General features: G+C 37.7%; 2 protein-coding genes across 9 annotated transcripts in view; both read right to left on the bottom strand.

Moving 5' to 3' along the window:
- ilf3a (interleukin enhancer binding factor 3a) overlaps positions 1 to 10,280 on the bottom strand; it is a 16,293-nt gene extending 6,013 nt beyond the window's left edge. For 3 of the 5 annotated variants that reach the window (XM_016473408.1, XM_016473411.1, XM_016473412.1), the window contains exons 1-10: positions 10,198 to 10,280; positions 9,639 to 9,816; positions 8,579 to 8,696; positions 5,587 to 5,783; positions 5,264 to 5,429; positions 3,206 to 3,353; positions 2,301 to 2,392; positions 1,859 to 1,954; positions 1,627 to 1,738; positions 1,435 to 1,532 (exon numbers count right to left, since the gene is read on the bottom strand). In XM_016473408.1, the coding sequence (XP_016328894.1) occupies positions 1,435 to 1,532; positions 1,627 to 1,738; positions 1,859 to 1,954; positions 2,301 to 2,392; positions 3,206 to 3,353; positions 5,264 to 5,429; positions 5,587 to 5,783; positions 8,579 to 8,696; positions 9,639 to 9,793 (1,182 nt within the window). In that variant the 5' untranslated portion in view covers positions 9,794 to 9,816; positions 10,198 to 10,280. Of the gene's footprint in view, positions 1 to 1,434; positions 1,533 to 1,626; positions 1,739 to 1,858; positions 1,955 to 2,300; positions 2,393 to 3,205; positions 3,354 to 5,263; positions 5,430 to 5,586; positions 5,784 to 8,578; positions 8,697 to 9,638; positions 9,817 to 10,079; positions 10,167 to 10,197 lie in introns of those variants that run through there. The other 2 variants (XM_016473409.1, XM_016473410.1) reach the window with 2 other exon arrangements.
- A 1,487-nt stretch (positions 10,281 to 11,767) lies between these two features.
- Positions 11,768 to 16,133, bottom strand: ptger1a (prostaglandin E receptor 1a (subtype EP1)). 4 transcript variants are annotated; one of them, XM_016473359.1, is made up of 3 exons: positions 16,045 to 16,133; positions 13,197 to 14,101; positions 11,768 to 12,163 (listed from the first exon to the last, which is right to left on the bottom strand). In XM_016473359.1, exons 2-3 carry the CDS (start codon positions 14,046 to 14,048, stop codon positions 11,894 to 11,896), a joined length of 1,122 nt encoding a protein of 373 aa, XP_016328845.1. In that variant the 5' UTR covers positions 14,049 to 14,101; positions 16,045 to 16,133; the 3' UTR covers positions 11,768 to 11,893. The 4 variants fall into 4 exon arrangements, with proteins under 4 accessions (XP_016328845.1, XP_016328846.1, XP_016328844.1 ...); XM_016473360.1 differs by having other exon boundaries at positions 13,197 to 14,098; XM_016473358.1 differs by lacking the exon at positions 16,045 to 16,133 and adding an exon at positions 15,501 to 15,587.
- Between the last annotated feature and the right edge of the window lie 1,442 nt (positions 16,134 to 17,575).

Genomic DNA, 17,575 nt, shown 5'->3' with positions numbered 1-17,575 from the left:
TCCTCATTTGTAAGTCGCTTTGGATAAAAGTGTCTGCTAAATGACAAAATTTAAATATAATGTAAATAACAAAACTAAAATGAAATTTTAAAACAAGCCCCAAATCAAATAAATAAGTATGTTAACACAAATAAAATAAATCTCTTCATATAAACAAAATAAGGCTTTGTCTGTGCTCTTTCCATTTAAAATTAGAGGCAACCACTGCATTTTCATCATGATCCAAAAAAAGATGCTACATACATGCAACATGAGCAGTTTTTAATCTAAATTAGATTGTATAATTTTCAAATTTAAAGCAAAAACAGAATGGTTTGACTTCAGTTTTGTGAAACTACACATAAAAAATATCTGCATGAAACAGAAACAGCAGATGAGCTGAATGAGATGCAGAATCACTCTCTGCCAGCAGGTGGCGCTTAACGCGTTTCCTTGGTTTCCGCTGTAAACATGAACTTTAATGTGCATTATACAGAGGCAAGATGAAAAGAAAAAATACCATCTAAATTTTTCTAAAGACAGTAAGTTCCCCTCAGACATACATTCATATAAACTCCTACCCCTAAATGAATCACGATTTGTTTCGCATCTCAACCGATTTGAATCGTCACATATTTTAATCGATTTTCAACCGGCTCGCAGTTAATAGTTACATCCCTACAAATTATAAATGTACATTTTTTTTTTATCTCTTCTGTCACTTTTCTTTTTTTCAGCTTTGAAATACATGGTCACAATGAAGATTTTTTTAATAAAATTTTATTTTAGTGCTCCACAATGAAAAAGCACCACCAAATGGTTTTAGAACGTAGACTGTAAAAAAAGATGGACGACGTGTCTCCACTTCCTTCCACTATAGAAAAGTGAAGCCAAAACATTCTCAGTATGGCCCCTGTAAGCTTGCGAAAATGACATAATTTGAAGCCGGGGTCTGCGCAGTAGAGATTCGTTTGGAGCCAGAGTCTGCGCAGTAGTGATCGTGAGGTGGAGCCATGGAATCAAAGTCCCGCCCAAACTCCCGCAGACCCAATCGCAAGCTCACAATCATAACACCACACCCCATTTTTATAACATCAAATAACTAATTAAAAGCCAACTTATTAGAAAAATGAACACTTGAACATACATCAGCATGCTAAGAACTACCTAAAATGACAGAAAACGTGGAAAAGATTTACTTGAAGTGTAATTTGATTATTTAGATTGTCTCGCGTCCCATTAGATTACATGGAGAGGGCGGGGTTTATGACCTATACTGAATCCAGTCACCTGGGGGCGATCGAGACATTCTGGCTTCACTTTTCAAGACTTGTGCGGCACACTTGGTTTAGAATGACATTGGGCCAAGTAAATAATGACCATTTTCATTTGTATGGTTTCTAGACCAATACACTGTAAAATAAAGTCAAACTAAAGTGTTAGATTGCAAGTAACCTGTGCACTCTGGGTAATGTCTTCCCTCTGTTGCAGTGTAAGATGGACGCTAGCATCAGTGCTGTCTCGCTCACAGGGATCAGAAATGCCTGGACCATCTGTCGAGAGGAGTCATGCTCAGTAGATGACTCAAAACACCAAAATATGCTTAGTCACTCAGAAACACGGACAATGCTCTGTTTCGGTCTTTACCCTCCATTAGTATCCCTGATGCAAGACACTCCAGAACTCTCCGGAACGCCTCTCCAGGTCCCAGCAGCCTCTCGCTGGTTGAAATAGCCTTCTGACAGAGCAGCTCAATAATCTATACAGGATTAAAGAGATGTACACAGAAAAGTGACCTACAAATATTACTCTAAAAAGACTTGTAAATGTATAATTGTAAAGATATATGTATTTTTTCTTGTTTTTGAGGTGGACTCACCCATCCTTTGAGAGGGGCCCACGTTGAAACACGGGTACACAAGTCCCGCAAGATCCGAATCACGATGACACACGACTCAAGCCCGGACACTTTAGCCTGTTAACCCAACAAACAGCAAACCCGTCAAGACTTTACCATGCATCTTCAAAGAACTTCTAGATGCTTTTTAGAGGACGTATTGTATGAAGCAGATCAATCTGGCCAAATTATAGGTTCTGACCAATAACGAACAAATTGCAACCTGGGAAAGATACATCTGACATTTCAACGAAAACAGGTTATGCGCAATTCAGTTTAAAGCATTTATAGACGTTTCAAAATTCAAACAGCCTTAAAAAGCATTTCTCAGAGAAGCTCAATGTGCAAATATGTATTTTCCCCAGGTCAAAGGTCAGATTAAGTTACAAGTCGACTCTTAGACAAATAAAGACGGGATGCAAACCTGGAACCACTTGGCCTGGCGGAGAGACGCCAGAGAAGCCAGGCATTTCTGCCTGTCCAGAGCGTCCTGCGGAGAGCTTTCCGCGCACGGTTCTAGTGACGAATGGAGTAAGAAGACAAGGTACAGTTTGACCAAGGGGGGTTCTGTCATCTGGCCAGGGGGCAGACGCAGTGTTCCCATGCCCACAAGCAAGAGGAAGAGGGAGAACTGTTTGGGAAGTGATCTAAGACAAAGCTTAGTCTGTTTGAACAGTGATTAATCTTCTTTAAATTACTCTACTTCTATAGACATTTCACCCTCCTCTTCTGTAGGCCAACTGCGCCCCCCCTTCCGAGACAGAGAGTTTCCAGTTGGTCAAAAGTCCAGCGCCCCTAAAATTGACAAACTAGAAGGCTTGGTTGAGAAAGTCAATTTGCAACCACAGGCAACAAAAGCAATACCTTAATTTAAATGAAATAGGTTGTGTACAGGGTAAATACTGCAGCAAAATACAAGTGAAATCTGTTCTAGATGAACAGATTACTCCTTAAGCACAACAACGAATGTTACATAAAATTAAGCTAAATGTAATGATCTGAAACAGTTAAAAAATAAACTCTTATCATTGTACAAAAAAATAAGCATAATAACAAGCACATCGTAAAATACAAGTCTAGTGGTTAATTTTTGCTGCAATGCAAACCCTTCGTATCGCTTTAGAGGTGACGTTCGGAAATTTCAACGTTCAACAGTAAAATGCCGAACAATAGCGAAGACAATACTTGCAACATTTAAAATGCTGAAAGCACCCAGTATTTGGCTCAGAAGGAACCACCACTCATTTGATGCAGCAGGATTTTTATTTTCACTCCTCCGATGTACTGAAGGTCGTTTAGGTCCGAAAATGAAAAAGAGTGAGATCATACCTCCAGATGCCTCTTTTTCAACCTGCTCCCTGACCACGGGTGAGGTCAGATGGATGCTCAGTTTCAGACTGGGCTCCGTCGGGCTAGTAACAATAATAGCAGCATCTTGGATAGATGGAGTGATGACGTATTTCTCCTCAGTAACATCCTTTCATTAAGAAAAGCAAGAGGAGAAACTGCATGTCAGTTTAGTTTTTCCATTAATATTGCCTGGTAAATAATGACCTGTCTTGCATGGAATCTGCACCCACAAAAACTCATGAGGACACAAAATGTTCTATATGTATAGTAGCATTCAAAAGTTAGGGGTTTGTAAAATTTTTATGTTTTTGAAAGAAATCTCTCACCAAGGCTGCATTTATTTGATACAGTAACACAGTAATACTGTGAAACATGTTTTACAATTTAAAATAAGTGTTCAATTTTGATACATTTCGAAATGCAATTTATTTCTGTGATGGCAAAGCTGAATTTCATAGGCCTTAGGTCAGGTTAGATGCCATATTGAATTTATATGAAAACGATGCTGTCAGGGATAGACTGACAGTCTTTACAATGTACACACTGTATAAATTTCATAGTATACTTTATAAAGCTTTTGTCTACCAAAAGCTTTATTTCTGAAAGATGTTGTGTCAACAGAACAATCTGTATGTTGATAAACAATACATGAATACACTGCACTTCTATCCCTCACAGCCTCGTTGTCATTTCTGTCAAAAATGTAAAATTGCACTACCCTGACTAAGGTCTATTACCCCAGGTTTCAGTGTCAAATAATCCCTCAAATGATTCTAATATGCTGATTTGGCACTCACGTTTCTTATCGCTATCAGTATTGAAACTGGTCATTCCAGTTGTGCTACATAACATTTTTGTGGAAGCTTTGTTGATGAACAAAGTTAAAAACATTTGAAATATACATTTTGCAATATTATAAATGTCTTACTGTCCCTGGATCAATTTAAATGCATCCTTGCTTGGGAAAAAAAAAAAACCTTACTGACCCCAACTTTTCAGTAGTCTATTTGTTTATTGGAAACATTAGCCAATTTTATAATGCTTTCAAATACCAATAAACTATAGTGTTCTCATCTCTCTTCAACTTTTTACTACATTAAAATACATTCTGCATAAAGATGCCAATTCTCCTGCTTCGTGCGTTTCGCAAAACAACCCAGCTGTTTGCATTTGCATACATTTGCATTATGCTTATGTTTCATGAATGAAGCCCAATCAATGAGAAAAGCATGTATCAAAACTAGGGATGCACCAAAATGAAAATACTATAAAAAATAATAGCCGAACAAAATGAAACACTGGGCCGAAGGCCGAATACCACGGTTTTTCGCATTTTTTCCCCCATATATTTTGCCCATTTTTTTCCACCATTGCATAAATTAAATAGCCAAAATGTACTTTTTACAGTTTTGTCTAGCTTTTCAAAGAAAAAAAATATATTTTTCAAAGATCAAAATCCAAACAATTTAAAAATATTTACTTAACACTGAACATTTTTTAACATTCTAGCAGACACTGTACCAACAAAGCACAATTTAACTTAAAAATAATAAGTTAGTAAAATAATATTTTTTTGGCCATTTTTGAGACCCCCTTCTTGAATCAGTTATGTATTTTTACTGTACAAATAAATGCAGCCTTGCTGAGCAGAAGAGAATTATTTTAGAACATTAAAAATATTACTGATCCCAATTTGAACACTGTGTGTGAGTGAACTGTATTAATAGAGCTGTTGTAATTATTCTCATTATTATTGTCTTACTTTTCTTATTTTATTTTGAAAATGCATAAAAATGTTACTGTGCAGCAGATGAGTAACGCAGATTTTCCTCACGCTATGGACTTTGAACCTTGTCCCTGGCTAACAAGCAGATAGCGCCGCAAGCTCGTGCAGCGCTGTTTGAATGTCATGTCATTGTTCGGTACAATTTATTCAGTCTTTTCGCTTATCCGGTTAATTTCAGTTGCCGAACATTCGGTGCATCCCTAATCAACTTTCTATTATACAAATTAATAATAAAAAAGGGTGAGAAAAACCTTTATGAATTCTGAGAGTTTTCCAGAGATCAGCCTCAGCAGAGAACTGGTAGGCATATCCCTGGACAGCAGCACCAACTCTAACTCCAAGTCATCTTTCAGCAGGAGTCCTTTAGCCACCAGGCCCACTCTCAAAACACCACGCAGTTTACTTTGAGGTGAAGCACTGCAGAGAGAAAAGCACAGACTCTGAGCATGAGGTTATACTTCCACTGAAACTGTAATATAAATTAGCCAGTGACTGCTTAAACATGAAACAAAATGCTCAGTTTTAAAAATCTAAATACATTAGTGCAGTTGACTTCTCTAACCAACGCCCATACCTTACAGCAACAGCGGCACTACCCTCTTTCTCATTTAACCATTCAGAGACAGACTTCAGGGCACGCTCCACATTAGACACCATGCCCTGCACAGCATCCAGCTGCTCTGCTGATGGGTAAACAGTTGTGTGCTTGGCCTTTACATAGCGATCCTCATTCACAAACGTTCGCTGAGGCGGTGGCCTCATTGGCGGAAGCTGTAGAGTAAAAGAAGAGTTGAATTTATGACACCTGATTCAAAACATTGCCTTTGCAGTTTGCATTTCCTCTGTTCATGTGTTCTCATCACGGTCTTCCGTTATTTTAGGCAAACAATGATGGGTACAACAAACATATAGACCCTTTTCACAGTGACGTCAGCTAAATTCCGCTTTCCCGCAAAGCAGTGTATCTGTACTTCCGTTATACCTTTACACCAGAGACTTCTCGGGAAAATGTGAGAAAAACTTTAAATATGAAAGGCGTTAGTTAAGACTAATAATGTTAATGTAGCCTACTTATAGTCGGGTTCTTTTGCGAATGTTTTTCTGCATCTGCTTTAGATGGGTGGCTCGCTTGCCGCAACTGCTTGCTTTCAGATTTGTATGGAACGATTATGTGTCCACACAAATTACATACTTGAAACCTTTTCACTTATTTCGTTTTTTGTCATTCCTTGAATAATTACACAGTGTAAATTAAATTCCCCGTATAGTTCGGCAATAAAAAGACAAACAACGTGATTTAGTTTTTATTTACTATGGGAAAATGACATGGACAAGTCATATTTTTTATATTAAATCTTTTTACTACATGGCAAGTTTCACATCCATAAAGGCAAGTGGTCTGAAAAGAAACTCATTATCCAGTTAAAATGGCTTAATATTGAAACAATACAAAAAGGACTGCCGCGTAGTTCTACAGAACTTTGGACTTCTACAATTACTTAAAGAGCAGGTCATATGGTATCTAGGGGGCGAGGTTGGATCCAGATCCAACTCCTCCCACCTTACATATACTTAAACCAACCCGTCTCCACCCCGTGATCCCTAAACCCACCCATCTCCACCCCCTAGATATGGATCCAACCCCACCCCCTGGATCTTTGTTCTGCAGTGAGTCTACAGCTTCAGTTTCGGAACTTTCACGCTTAGTAACACATACAGCTGTTCCCTCACCACAGTGCAACAGTGAAAAGGGACCCCTCTCAAACAGTGTCGCGTTCCGAACGTTGTTTAAGCAACATACACCGGTATTGCGGTATTTTAAAAATTCATATCATAACAAAAATAAACACCGGTATTCGGTATGAACAGGTATACCGCCCAGCACTAACGTAGAGCGAGAACACAAGGACGCAAGATCGCTGTTTTGTTGGCATTCGGCGCCCAAGTGCTCGTTACTCTTTAGCTCCGCCCACGGCACGCCTCCAGGAGCTCGGCTTTTTCAGTATTTCTCAGTATTTTTTACAGTATTTATTGACGAGTCGGCTGCGGTGCAGCCAACTGAATGCGCTGCTTCTCTGCCGCTCACTGCACAGAACAGACGCCGAGAGAGGTGACACTTCTCCGGGAAAGTCAGACCTCGCGTTCGCGGGACAGCACTGGCGAAATCTTCCAACTGAACCATACCTGATCCCTAAACCCACCCATCTCCACCCCTAAACCTACCCATCTCCACCCCTAAACCTAACATCTCCACCCCGTAGATGTGGATCCAACCCCGCCCCCTGGATTTTTGTTCTGCAGTGAGGGGCTACTGAGATCGCTGAAGAACACATATTGAGAAACGGCCTCTGTTCGTATTTCGCGGACAGGCGGGGATTATGCAAATGTGTTACCCAGTGACGTATACCGGTAACAGGCAAAAGACTCAAAAATAGACTCGTTTAGGCGATTCAGAACCGACTCTCTCTTTTGAGAGACAATATCTTTATTTATCATGCACTTTTTTGATTAACAACTTTGCAGAGTGTTTTCATTTAAGGAAAGCTACGTTATAAACTGCAAAAGAGATATTTTTCAAAAACCCATATGACCTGCTCTTTAAATTCCTCCATTCTATTTTGCTTTAACTACATGTATACCGTGTTTTTACTTTGTGATTTATTATTGATTAATATGATCGATCGTATTTTATTTTCGTTATAGGCGATATGCAATGTGATCTTTAAAAAACAGCTATGACCTGCGTTTTTATATTTATTTACACAAATGCTGGCATCTGTTTTTAAATGTAAAAGCTTTTTATATAAACTTAATATATTTAATATTTCTGAATTACAATAAATAATAAAACGGAAAATTATAGACCCCATTTTATTGATATTTAAATAGTACAAGCTTGTTACATTGAACTATTCTTGAACATACAGGCGCTGTATTAAGCAGGACATAAATTACTGAATGAAAAGGCTTTCTGTTACCACATGTAAATGTCTAAAACGTTTGTTTATTTGAGAAATATATCTAACCAACTTCATCTAACTGCAATAAAGACAGCAAACAGTGAGCGAGAGTCGCGGGAATCAGTGACTGCAGTGCTCCGTTTTCACCTCCTCCTCGACTTCAAGCAGCAAATCTCCTGCAATAAAGACAGCAAACAGTGCGCGAGAGTCGCGGGAATCAGTGACTGCAGTGCTCCGTTTTCAACTCCTCCTCGACTTCAAGCAGCAAATCTTGCCGATTGGTATTCGGTAAGTTCGTTTGAGATGCGAGACGCCTCTCCCTGAATGAGGACGAAAATAGACAGCAGCAGTCATCCTCTAATCGTATTTGTGGCAGTTGTTCAAGCGTCTTGGTGAACTCCATGCTGGTAGCGATAGTGCTTTACTAGGCTGGCGGAAGTAAGAATACCCTGCTTCGCGTCAGAACGGAAGTTGCGTGACGTCATGTGAAAAGGGCCTATTAGCAGTTGAATCTAAAAAAAACATGAGAACTAGTCTCCCAGAGAGAGAAAGGGAGAACAAGAACAAATTTGCATTGTAAATGTAATATATATCAGAGTAACATACGTCCTCTGGGTGCAGATTCTCCTCTTCCCACTTCCTGTAATCAACAACGTATTGGTTGTACTGCCTGAGGTCTTCTTCATAACACAAGCAGTCATACCAATAACGCAACTCTTCATACCTGCAACAAGAATTTAGTTTCATTGCATCTTTATATACCAGACATGCCCAAACCAGGGCCCGTGGGCCAAAGTTGGCCTTTGATGACTTTTGATTTGGCCCTCAATGTACATATTACAATAGGAGGGAAAAATGGGGGGGGGGATTTTATATTCCATTAAAGCATATATTCATTTTAGATTTTTGTTAACATTTTTAAAGTTCCATTGTTCCATTGAAATGTAAAACATTGAATTTGATTAAAAAATAATTTACAATCAAAAAATTAGTGCTGGGCAATGATTATATATATATATATATATATAAAGACACACATACAGTGTATATTTTGAAAATATTTACATGTATTAACATATATATATATATATAATACATAAACAACATATTTTTCTTAAATATATACATCATGTGTGTATTTATATATGCATAAATATATACAGTACACATATATTATGTACACAAAAACATTTATTTTGGATGCGATTAATCGTGCTAGCCCAGCACTAATTTTTTTTTTCTTTAATACATTGTAATATACAGTAATATAGTTGGATATAATGCAACATTTACTTTGTGTCTATGCCCCTCAATTATGACCCGCAGCTTATCCAACGTATGACAAAGTCACTCAAAAGTACTGTATTTAAAGAGGGTCCCCATCTTTTAATCATTAAATTTCCAAGACATTTATCCATGAAACTTGGGTAAAAAAAGGTATAATAGAACTAGCATAAAAATACATTTCTAGCCTTTTTCTCCCCAATTCACTATAATAATAAAAACACATTTATAAAAATTATAATATGAATGATTTTGAGATTTATTTTTCCAAGCCTTGAAATCACAATTATAACATTTTCTACATACAGGATTTCTTCATGGCCATGGAAGACCTGTTTAGAGCATTCCCAACATCACATTTTTGAAGTATGAGGTGTTTTACCGGTCGTAGTCCTGCGGGTGCAGGCGGTAACCATCCTGCATCATATTATCCCAGTGCAGCAGCTCCTCGTAGGCCTGGTGCTCGTCCCAGGCAGGTGGTGGTCGAGGAGGAAGAGGTCCTTCCCTCCGCCTCGGAAAATTCCCCATTTGATCCATTTTCTTCAAACAATCACCTGTAACTTATGCAAGTCGCACAACGTTCATAGTAAATAAAGGATTCAAACACTCATGGAGTTATCAAGTTAACAAGCCAGACAATTAATGGTTCCCGGCGGACTTCTTATTAAAACTGAAACTTCATAAAACTGCAAAAATGAGACACATTTTCAAAATAAAGCATCTATCGCGTCTGTACAAAACATCTGATATCGGTGAAGCACGCGCACGGCGAGTCATTTGAATAACCGATTTACGTTGTACGAAAACAACGATTCATATTTACCAGCACAGCTGCTAGTACAACCAAAATGTGCAGACGTCTTTAAGATCGCGTAACGTAGATTTTAATATCGCGTGTCCATGTATTTCTTTACATAGCTAAACAAATTTGTTGTACTCACCATTCACTCAATTTACTCAATGGATGGAAGCGTAAAAAGCTCCACTTCCGGGCCATGCACTGACCCCGCAGCGCATGCGCACTCAAATTTCTCCTCGCCTAGCGGAGACATGAGGAACTCCATTTATTGGGGACAATTTTTTTTACACCTTGTAAAAAGAATGCACACACACCCTGCAGGAACGATTCATTGGTCATTCCTATTATGCAGTGCATTTTCATGTGTATTATTTTTTATGTTTTGTTTGGGGTAGGTTGTCACATTATTATTCAAATTTGTCAATTACAATTACTATACAATGGTCTGGTAGGCTACCAGTTTTGAACTGTTTTGTGCATAAAATCTTGTATTAAACTATTTAACGACAGCTTACCTCATACATTACAACATGTTGAATAGGTCTTGGATAACAAATTAAAATTATTAACCAGTGATCATTAACAGTACTGCCTGGGAATCATTATTCTGGCTTTTGGAATATTCTGTTTGTTTATAAATTAGAGAGCTTGGTTTATTGAGCTTCATGCATCAAATTAGGTAGCAACAGAAATTAAATTCAAATACAATAAGCTTGCTTTGTTTTATTATAATGCTTTTCAATGTAAAATAACAACATTAAAAGCCTCCAGAAAATTGGAGGGATAAATAAAATATACAACAATATGAACATTATCATTCACATGAGCATTTTTGCACAGTAACATATTTGCAAGACAAACATAAAGGAAAACTGTCTTATCCCTTCTGTGAGGGGAAATAATGTTCACCACATAAAATATGAGTTTACCTCACAGTTAATATATTGTTGATGATCATGCTGTACAAAATCTGATTACGTGAACATTTCTTTTCAGTAAAACAAAGATTAAAATGTTTTTTGCGCCTCTTGTTACTGTCATGTCGGTTTTCATGCCCAGGGCCGTCATCATGTGGAACAACTAGGGACACATAAAAACACTGTCCCAGACCTAAAGCTTCAACACTGGCTGAATGAATGCTTCAATTACTATCACCAGTGTATTTTCTGTATTGAGGGCCCAAGACAGCAAATAGCTAATTGCATGAAAGTTTCCAGCCAAATCCTTATTATTAGTGTTTTACAGGGAGTAATGGAATGTTCATCTCATGCTTTATTTATCTTAGTGCAAATTTGCTAAAATAAATACATTCTTAAAGGGGTCATATGATGCGATTTCAATTTTTCCTTTCTCTTTGGAGTGCTACAAGCTCTTGGTGCATAAAGAAGATCTGTAAAGTTGCAAAGACTAAAGTCTCAAATCCAAAGAGATATTCTTTATAAAAGTTCAGAGTCATGTGAGGGGCGTAACATTTCTGTCTCACGCTTGAGGTATTCGGCCAATCACAATGCATTGGATAGCTGGCCAATCACAGCACACCTCGCTTTTTCAGACCGATGAGCTTTGTAAAAATCAACACGTTTCAAAAAGGCGGGGCATAGAGGAGAAACAATAATGTACAGTATGTGGAAAATAATGTGTTTTTTAACTTTAAACCGCATAAACACATTTCATTACACCAAATACACAAAATAATATTATTTTTAGCAGCATCATATGACCCCTTTTAACATAGCGATTGCAGAACATGCTGTAATAAAGGGGCCTAGTGAGATCCTCTGGGGTAGAGCTGACTGACACTGAGTAGGCCTCCTGTTGTTATTGATGCACACTCAGATTCAGACTCTACTGACAGGATTCTTCTCAGAGCTGGGGAAGGAATGGATCTCCCAGCAGCGAAAAGTGCTTTCCTTAAAGTCTGTTGGACGTTTGGTAATGAAGTAAATCTTTTGGAGGACGGAACGACGAAGAAGAATGTAGACCCATGGGTCCAGTATCTGGTTCCAGGATGCTATCCGCACCCCCATTATCATAAGGGTCTTAAAGGTGGCAAGGTCATCTCCAATAGAGCCCTCGTATGACTGTTTCACTGTAATTAGGCCAACAATCTAAAGTTAAGAGACAAAGACAAAACACCATAAGGATTATGACAAAATATCCATGCAGGTCTAAGAAATCCATAGTCCAGTCTATTAAAATATGAGGTGCTTTCCAGTTCATATACTTATACTATTCTATGTCATTTTGTTATGAACTGTGCCCAAAAAAGCTGAGATTTATACCTTGAGTTTGATACCTTAAGTTATGTGCTTCATTTAAATAATAATAACAATAAAATTTAGACACTGAAAGCTGTTTCTGCCGCAGATAAAAAATGTAAAGTAGTCATAAGATATATTTAAAAATAAGAAATATAAAATAAATATAAAATATAAATATAAAAATCACAATGTGACATGCCAAGTTGCAGCTTATATATAAAATTGCAATTAGCTTTGCAATTTTGTTTACTCTGTGGCATAAATGGGCTTCTATTCAATTGTTTAAACTTTTCATTTATATGGAGAACCGCATTGTCCACAGATTCAAACCTTCCTCAAAAGTGCTCAAGTTGTTGGAAATGCACAAAATAGGTCACAGAAACCATTGCTTTGTGGCTATTTGAGATGCTTTCTTTTCTTCTTGTTTTAAGCACGTTTGCGTGGCAGAAAAAGCACTTGGTTGCCAAAGTCTTGTCACGTTTTTTCAAGAATATCAGGGCAACCGTTTCAAAGACTGTCAACATAAAAACGCAAACAATCTGAGTGAAAATGTGGTCAATTAGCCTACTCTATTAATTAACCAAACTTGTCTACTAAAGATCTACTTCCTATATAGTCTTTACTTACGTTTATTAGTTTACATACATGTATGTTCCTATATGCATATGTGCCATATTTAAATTACCTGTACCTACAATTTATATTTTTGTGCTTGGTTTTCACTGATTTTAACTACAGTGTGTTATTTAGTGAGCTTTCTTTACTTATTTCTTTCAAGACAGTTTTCATGTTTGTAGTGGTTTTATGGCTTTACTATTATGCCAGCATATATAGGGCCCATTTTCATGATGGGGCTACTAAACCCACTGCTCATACTCACCAGAAGAGGGCTCCAGCAGATACAAGATGTGACCATTATGCCTACAAGTTGCACCACCATCTCAATATCATGGGATCTAGCTGATCGACGGTTACAGGGTTTCTTTCGTATCCTCGCTAACACTAGCGTCAGTCCACTTATGGTGTTACACACCAAAGCAACAGCAAGGGATGTCAACCCCAGTCCTGAGAACAACATAACAAAGGCCACGTCTGCCTTCTCTGTGTCCTCCAGCACTTTAATGAAACACCAGGTTCCAGGATACTGGTAGGTATATGAACCCAGCTGAAAGCAGGGCAGAAGAGCAACACAAAGAGCTGCTAACCAGATAACAGAAAGTGAGAGCTTAGTCCTTGTGGTTGTAACCAGCGAAGCATGGAGCAGTGGCTTTGTCACCCCTAAACACCTCTCAGCTGCCATGGCGCAACCAAGAAAGAGCGGACACAGTCCGAAAAACACCATGCTGCCTCCTAGAAACTGGCATAATGGGTCCGCCCGGTTGTATTCTTCAGAGGGTACACCTCCAGAAAGATACAGCCTCATAACTATTGAACCAGGTATGACATGCCCCACAAAGTCCGTGGCCACCAAAGAGCTGGCGAACAGGAGAAATGCCTTGGATCGTCGACGTAGACGGGCGTATGCGTTTGCCAGGATGAGTAAAGCTACAATGTTGGACAGGATCCCCAGGGTCATCGAGAGCATCGCAGCTATAGGGCCGCTCAGGATCGCTCTCTCCGAGGTGACATTCTCGGAGTCGGCAAGTGATGGAGAGGTCGGCTGTCCTTCCCATTGACTGTCATTGGAAAATGGGCTGAGTGGCGCAGCGCCTGATGAATTGCAGTGATGCATGTCTAACTCAGAGGAGTGTTTGGGTGCGGGGCTCCCATCTTCATGTAGAGCTGCTGATAGGATGGAGAAATATGTCTTAGAACAGATCATTTGAAAGACACCAAGAAATCAAAATGAGTAGTGTAGCCATTAAGTGCATTTTAAAGGTACAACTTTTTTTGCTTACTGAATACTTTTAATCATTTTTAAAAATACAGAGCATAAATATATAAAAAAATGTATTAGTGTGATTGTCACATCACATAGCATGTTTAATGTAGCGAGTGCCGTCTATTAATAATCTTTGAAATAAACACTGTAATTTTTGTATGTAATATGTTTTGTCACGCCAATCAATTCATGTGTCAAGAAAGAGATAACTTTCAGTAAATGTAGTACGTCATTTTTTTTTACAGATCATCCACATACAGTGAACAGTAGCTATATGTGCAGTACTATAATGCAACAAAAAAGTTTGTATGTTTTTACAGAAAAATACTCAAATGTATCCTACATTCTTGTGTTACATTTTCTGTTTTGTGGACAGGGAAAAAATATTTTTCGAAGATTATTGGAGTACATTTGCCAAGAAAATACACTGTCTTTCTGCTTCAAAAATTCACATTTAATTCAATGTGTTACTTGCCGCTTCTTTGTAAACATTTGTGAAATTTACCAGCAATTTCTGAGTGAAAATTTTTTCGACACTATTTTTTTAAGTGTACAGTGATCATGTTTCTTTTCTATACCACCTACATTATTATGGTGGTGTTCAGTATTTTGAGTTTAATATATTAACATTATATCACTTAATGAAATACATTGTTATAAGTTGTAATATCTTGCAATCCTGTAATTATTTTTTTTTTAAATGGTGAATTCCTGAAACCATGGCTGGCCAATTTTACTATAAATGTATTGGTATATTTTTATTTCATTGACCATTTTAAAAAGCACCCCCACCCAAACTTCCTGCACAAACAGGAAATGTATCATTATCCCAAGTAATTTCATGCAGTCTTTAAAACATACAAACATGTGCAACTATTTTAGATTTAGTCTCAGAATGCTAAATTACATTTATATATCTGTTTGCCATACAATCATATTGCCAACTAAAAAAAAATAAAATAAAAAATAGGGAAGATCTATTCAGGGCCACGCCAAACATTACAGCTGAGAGAAACATGTTCTGACAGAGGCTACTGACAGCCACAAATCGTTTAAAAACATTCCTCAAGGTTCATTCGCCTGCATTTGACCCCTCAATGTTATGCTTTCGTCCTGGAGTCAACATCTGCCCTGAAGAATGCTACAGTGAGTCATTTTATAGTGAGGCATATTTAGTTGGTTGCATGGATGCATTTAAAAGCACTGATCCAGAAAAGATATAAATTGCATGTTACAACAAAGTTGGGTTCCTGTGACACAGCATCTACTTACAACTTAGTAAAGACCAATACAACTGCTTACCGTCATTAACGAATATCCATTGGGATTAAAGCATCATGTCAAAAAAAAACAAAAAACAAGATTGCCTGCGTGCGTAAAAGTTAAAAAACTTTTTTTTATGTAATATTTTGTAAACAAAAGAAAATAAATCATTTAATAAACAAAAGTAAATGTTACTTTTAACTATAGAAAAATGTAAATTACTACAGTTAAAAATGAAATGATGTATTATAACTGGTGAATGTAGCCTACAAGAAAAATGGTGCATCGTCGTATCCATATATTCCATACGAGCGTCTGGTCATCTTTACTAAAAGAAAAAGGTAATGCAGGTTCGGCTAGGTTAAAAAAAAATAGTTCCCCATAAGAGGATAATAAGTCGTTTTAAATGACGAAATGCAGATGAATAGATTCGTAGTTTCACGGCGGTACATTCCACCGGCGGACGCACGCGCTCAGAGCAACCGCTTCAGCACAGTGTGTTTCTGACGGAAACATGCGGGTGACTAAATAACCCCTCCCTGATGAAGCACACTGCTCTTAGGTGAGTGTGAATCACTCTTACCACCGGCCTGAGAGCTGCATTTCTCTGATATAAAGATGGTGCTGTTATTTAAAGCTTAATTTTTAAGAAAACGGGTTAACCGGAAGGAAAAAAGCGTAAGCAAGCCATTATATTACAAACGAACACATTACGTTTGAGCAGCTGCCTACAGTAACTTTAGGCTAATGACAAGTATTCATGCATTAAATACTAATTTAGTCATTCTTATGATAAAGACAGATACCTGATTCAGCATTTGCGATTTTGTTTTTCCCTGCTCTCTTAGGTCTGACCTTGAACATACTATCTAATGTTCCACTAAACCAGAGTTTTGTAGATTGAAGACAGGTGTCTGTGTTTGCTTAAAAATTTTTTCAACCTGGCAAACTAGAGTGGCTCCACACTTGTGGTTTGGATTCAGACTAACAGCAATATTTTTACATAGTGATATTAAAGAAGGCAAGAGAAAAACGTGATGTTGACCACAGCGGTGATATGGCTGTTTAAAGCAATGATTTCTTCTCAAAGACTGAACAGCTTATGTATATATTGACTGGATTTTAATATGCATTGAATTGCTTTACGATACATAGCAACAATATGGTTTAATTAGGCCTAAATCAAAACTCTCTATATGACATGCACGAGGAATTGTAATGTGAAGTAAAAGGGAAAGTTGCTGGTTGTCACACAGGCTATTTCTTAATAAATACAAGGTTTTGAAAATGGGTGCTTCCTCTTTCAACACTTAGTTCAACAACGTAGTTCAGTTATTGTTTAATTACAATATCATTTTAGTGCATTCTGTCCTAAACTAAAATTCGAGTATTATTCTCTTGTCACTATAGTTGTTGTTTAAACAAGTGACCACAGTTAAACCACATTACATTTAAACAAGATTTGGACTGGTCAGTTTAAAAGGGTCATAGGATGCTACATGCAGTTTTACAAGTTGTTTGTGTCGCCGATCCATCGTGCAATGTGAACACAGCAGCAACTGAATGCTACCCCAGATAGTCACGCAGTGTGAAAACAACGGCGATCCGACGAGTTTGAAAATCGTGCAGTGTGAACTCGGCATAAAGTAAACAGTCTCTCTGAGAGCAGCTCGGAAGAGAGGGGCGGGACCAGCAGAGCTCATTAACATTTAAAGTAAAATGCTACAAAAACGGCTTGATCTGAAAAGAGCTGTTTTTGACAGGATAAAAAATGTGTTTTTTACACTACCATTGAGAAATTTTAACCAAAGTATATTACAGACTTTTCATTAAGACCCTGAAGAATCATATCAACTTGTGGAAAATGGGTATCCTATGACCCCTTTAACAATGCTTTCAGAACAAGGATATTTGTTCATAAATGACAGGTTGGGGCAAGTTGTCACATGTGTTTTAATTGTAAAAATGTCAATAATTGTTTTGTGCTGCGTAATCATTGTACTGATGTTTACAGTACAATGAGGCACAAAAGATGTTGCTGTCAGATGTCTGTTGACCATGACCATGATCTTTTTTTCTTGGAACAACAGAACAAAACAAAACACACAAAAAAA

This window comes from Sinocyclocheilus anshuiensis, unplaced genomic scaffold, assembly GCF_001515605.1.
Source record: "Sinocyclocheilus anshuiensis isolate Anshui unplaced genomic scaffold, SAMN03320099.WGS_v1.1 scaffold648, whole genome shotgun sequence".
In the NCBI taxonomy this organism is placed as follows: Eukaryota; Metazoa; Chordata; class Actinopteri; order Cypriniformes; family Cyprinidae; genus Sinocyclocheilus; species Sinocyclocheilus anshuiensis.
The sequence above is the reverse complement of the archived record's forward strand: the minus strand, read 5'-3'. Positions and strand labels throughout refer to the sequence as shown.

Coding starts and splice junctions, on each gene's coding strand:
- ptger1a (XM_016473359.1), bottom strand. CDS start 14,048: ATGCATCACTGCAATTCATCAGGCGCTGCGCCACTCAGCCCATTTTCC. Junction 12,164..13,196: donor TCTGCTGGAGCCCTCTTCTG/GTGAGTATGAGC, acceptor TCTTAACTTTAG/ATTGTTGGCCTAATTACAGT.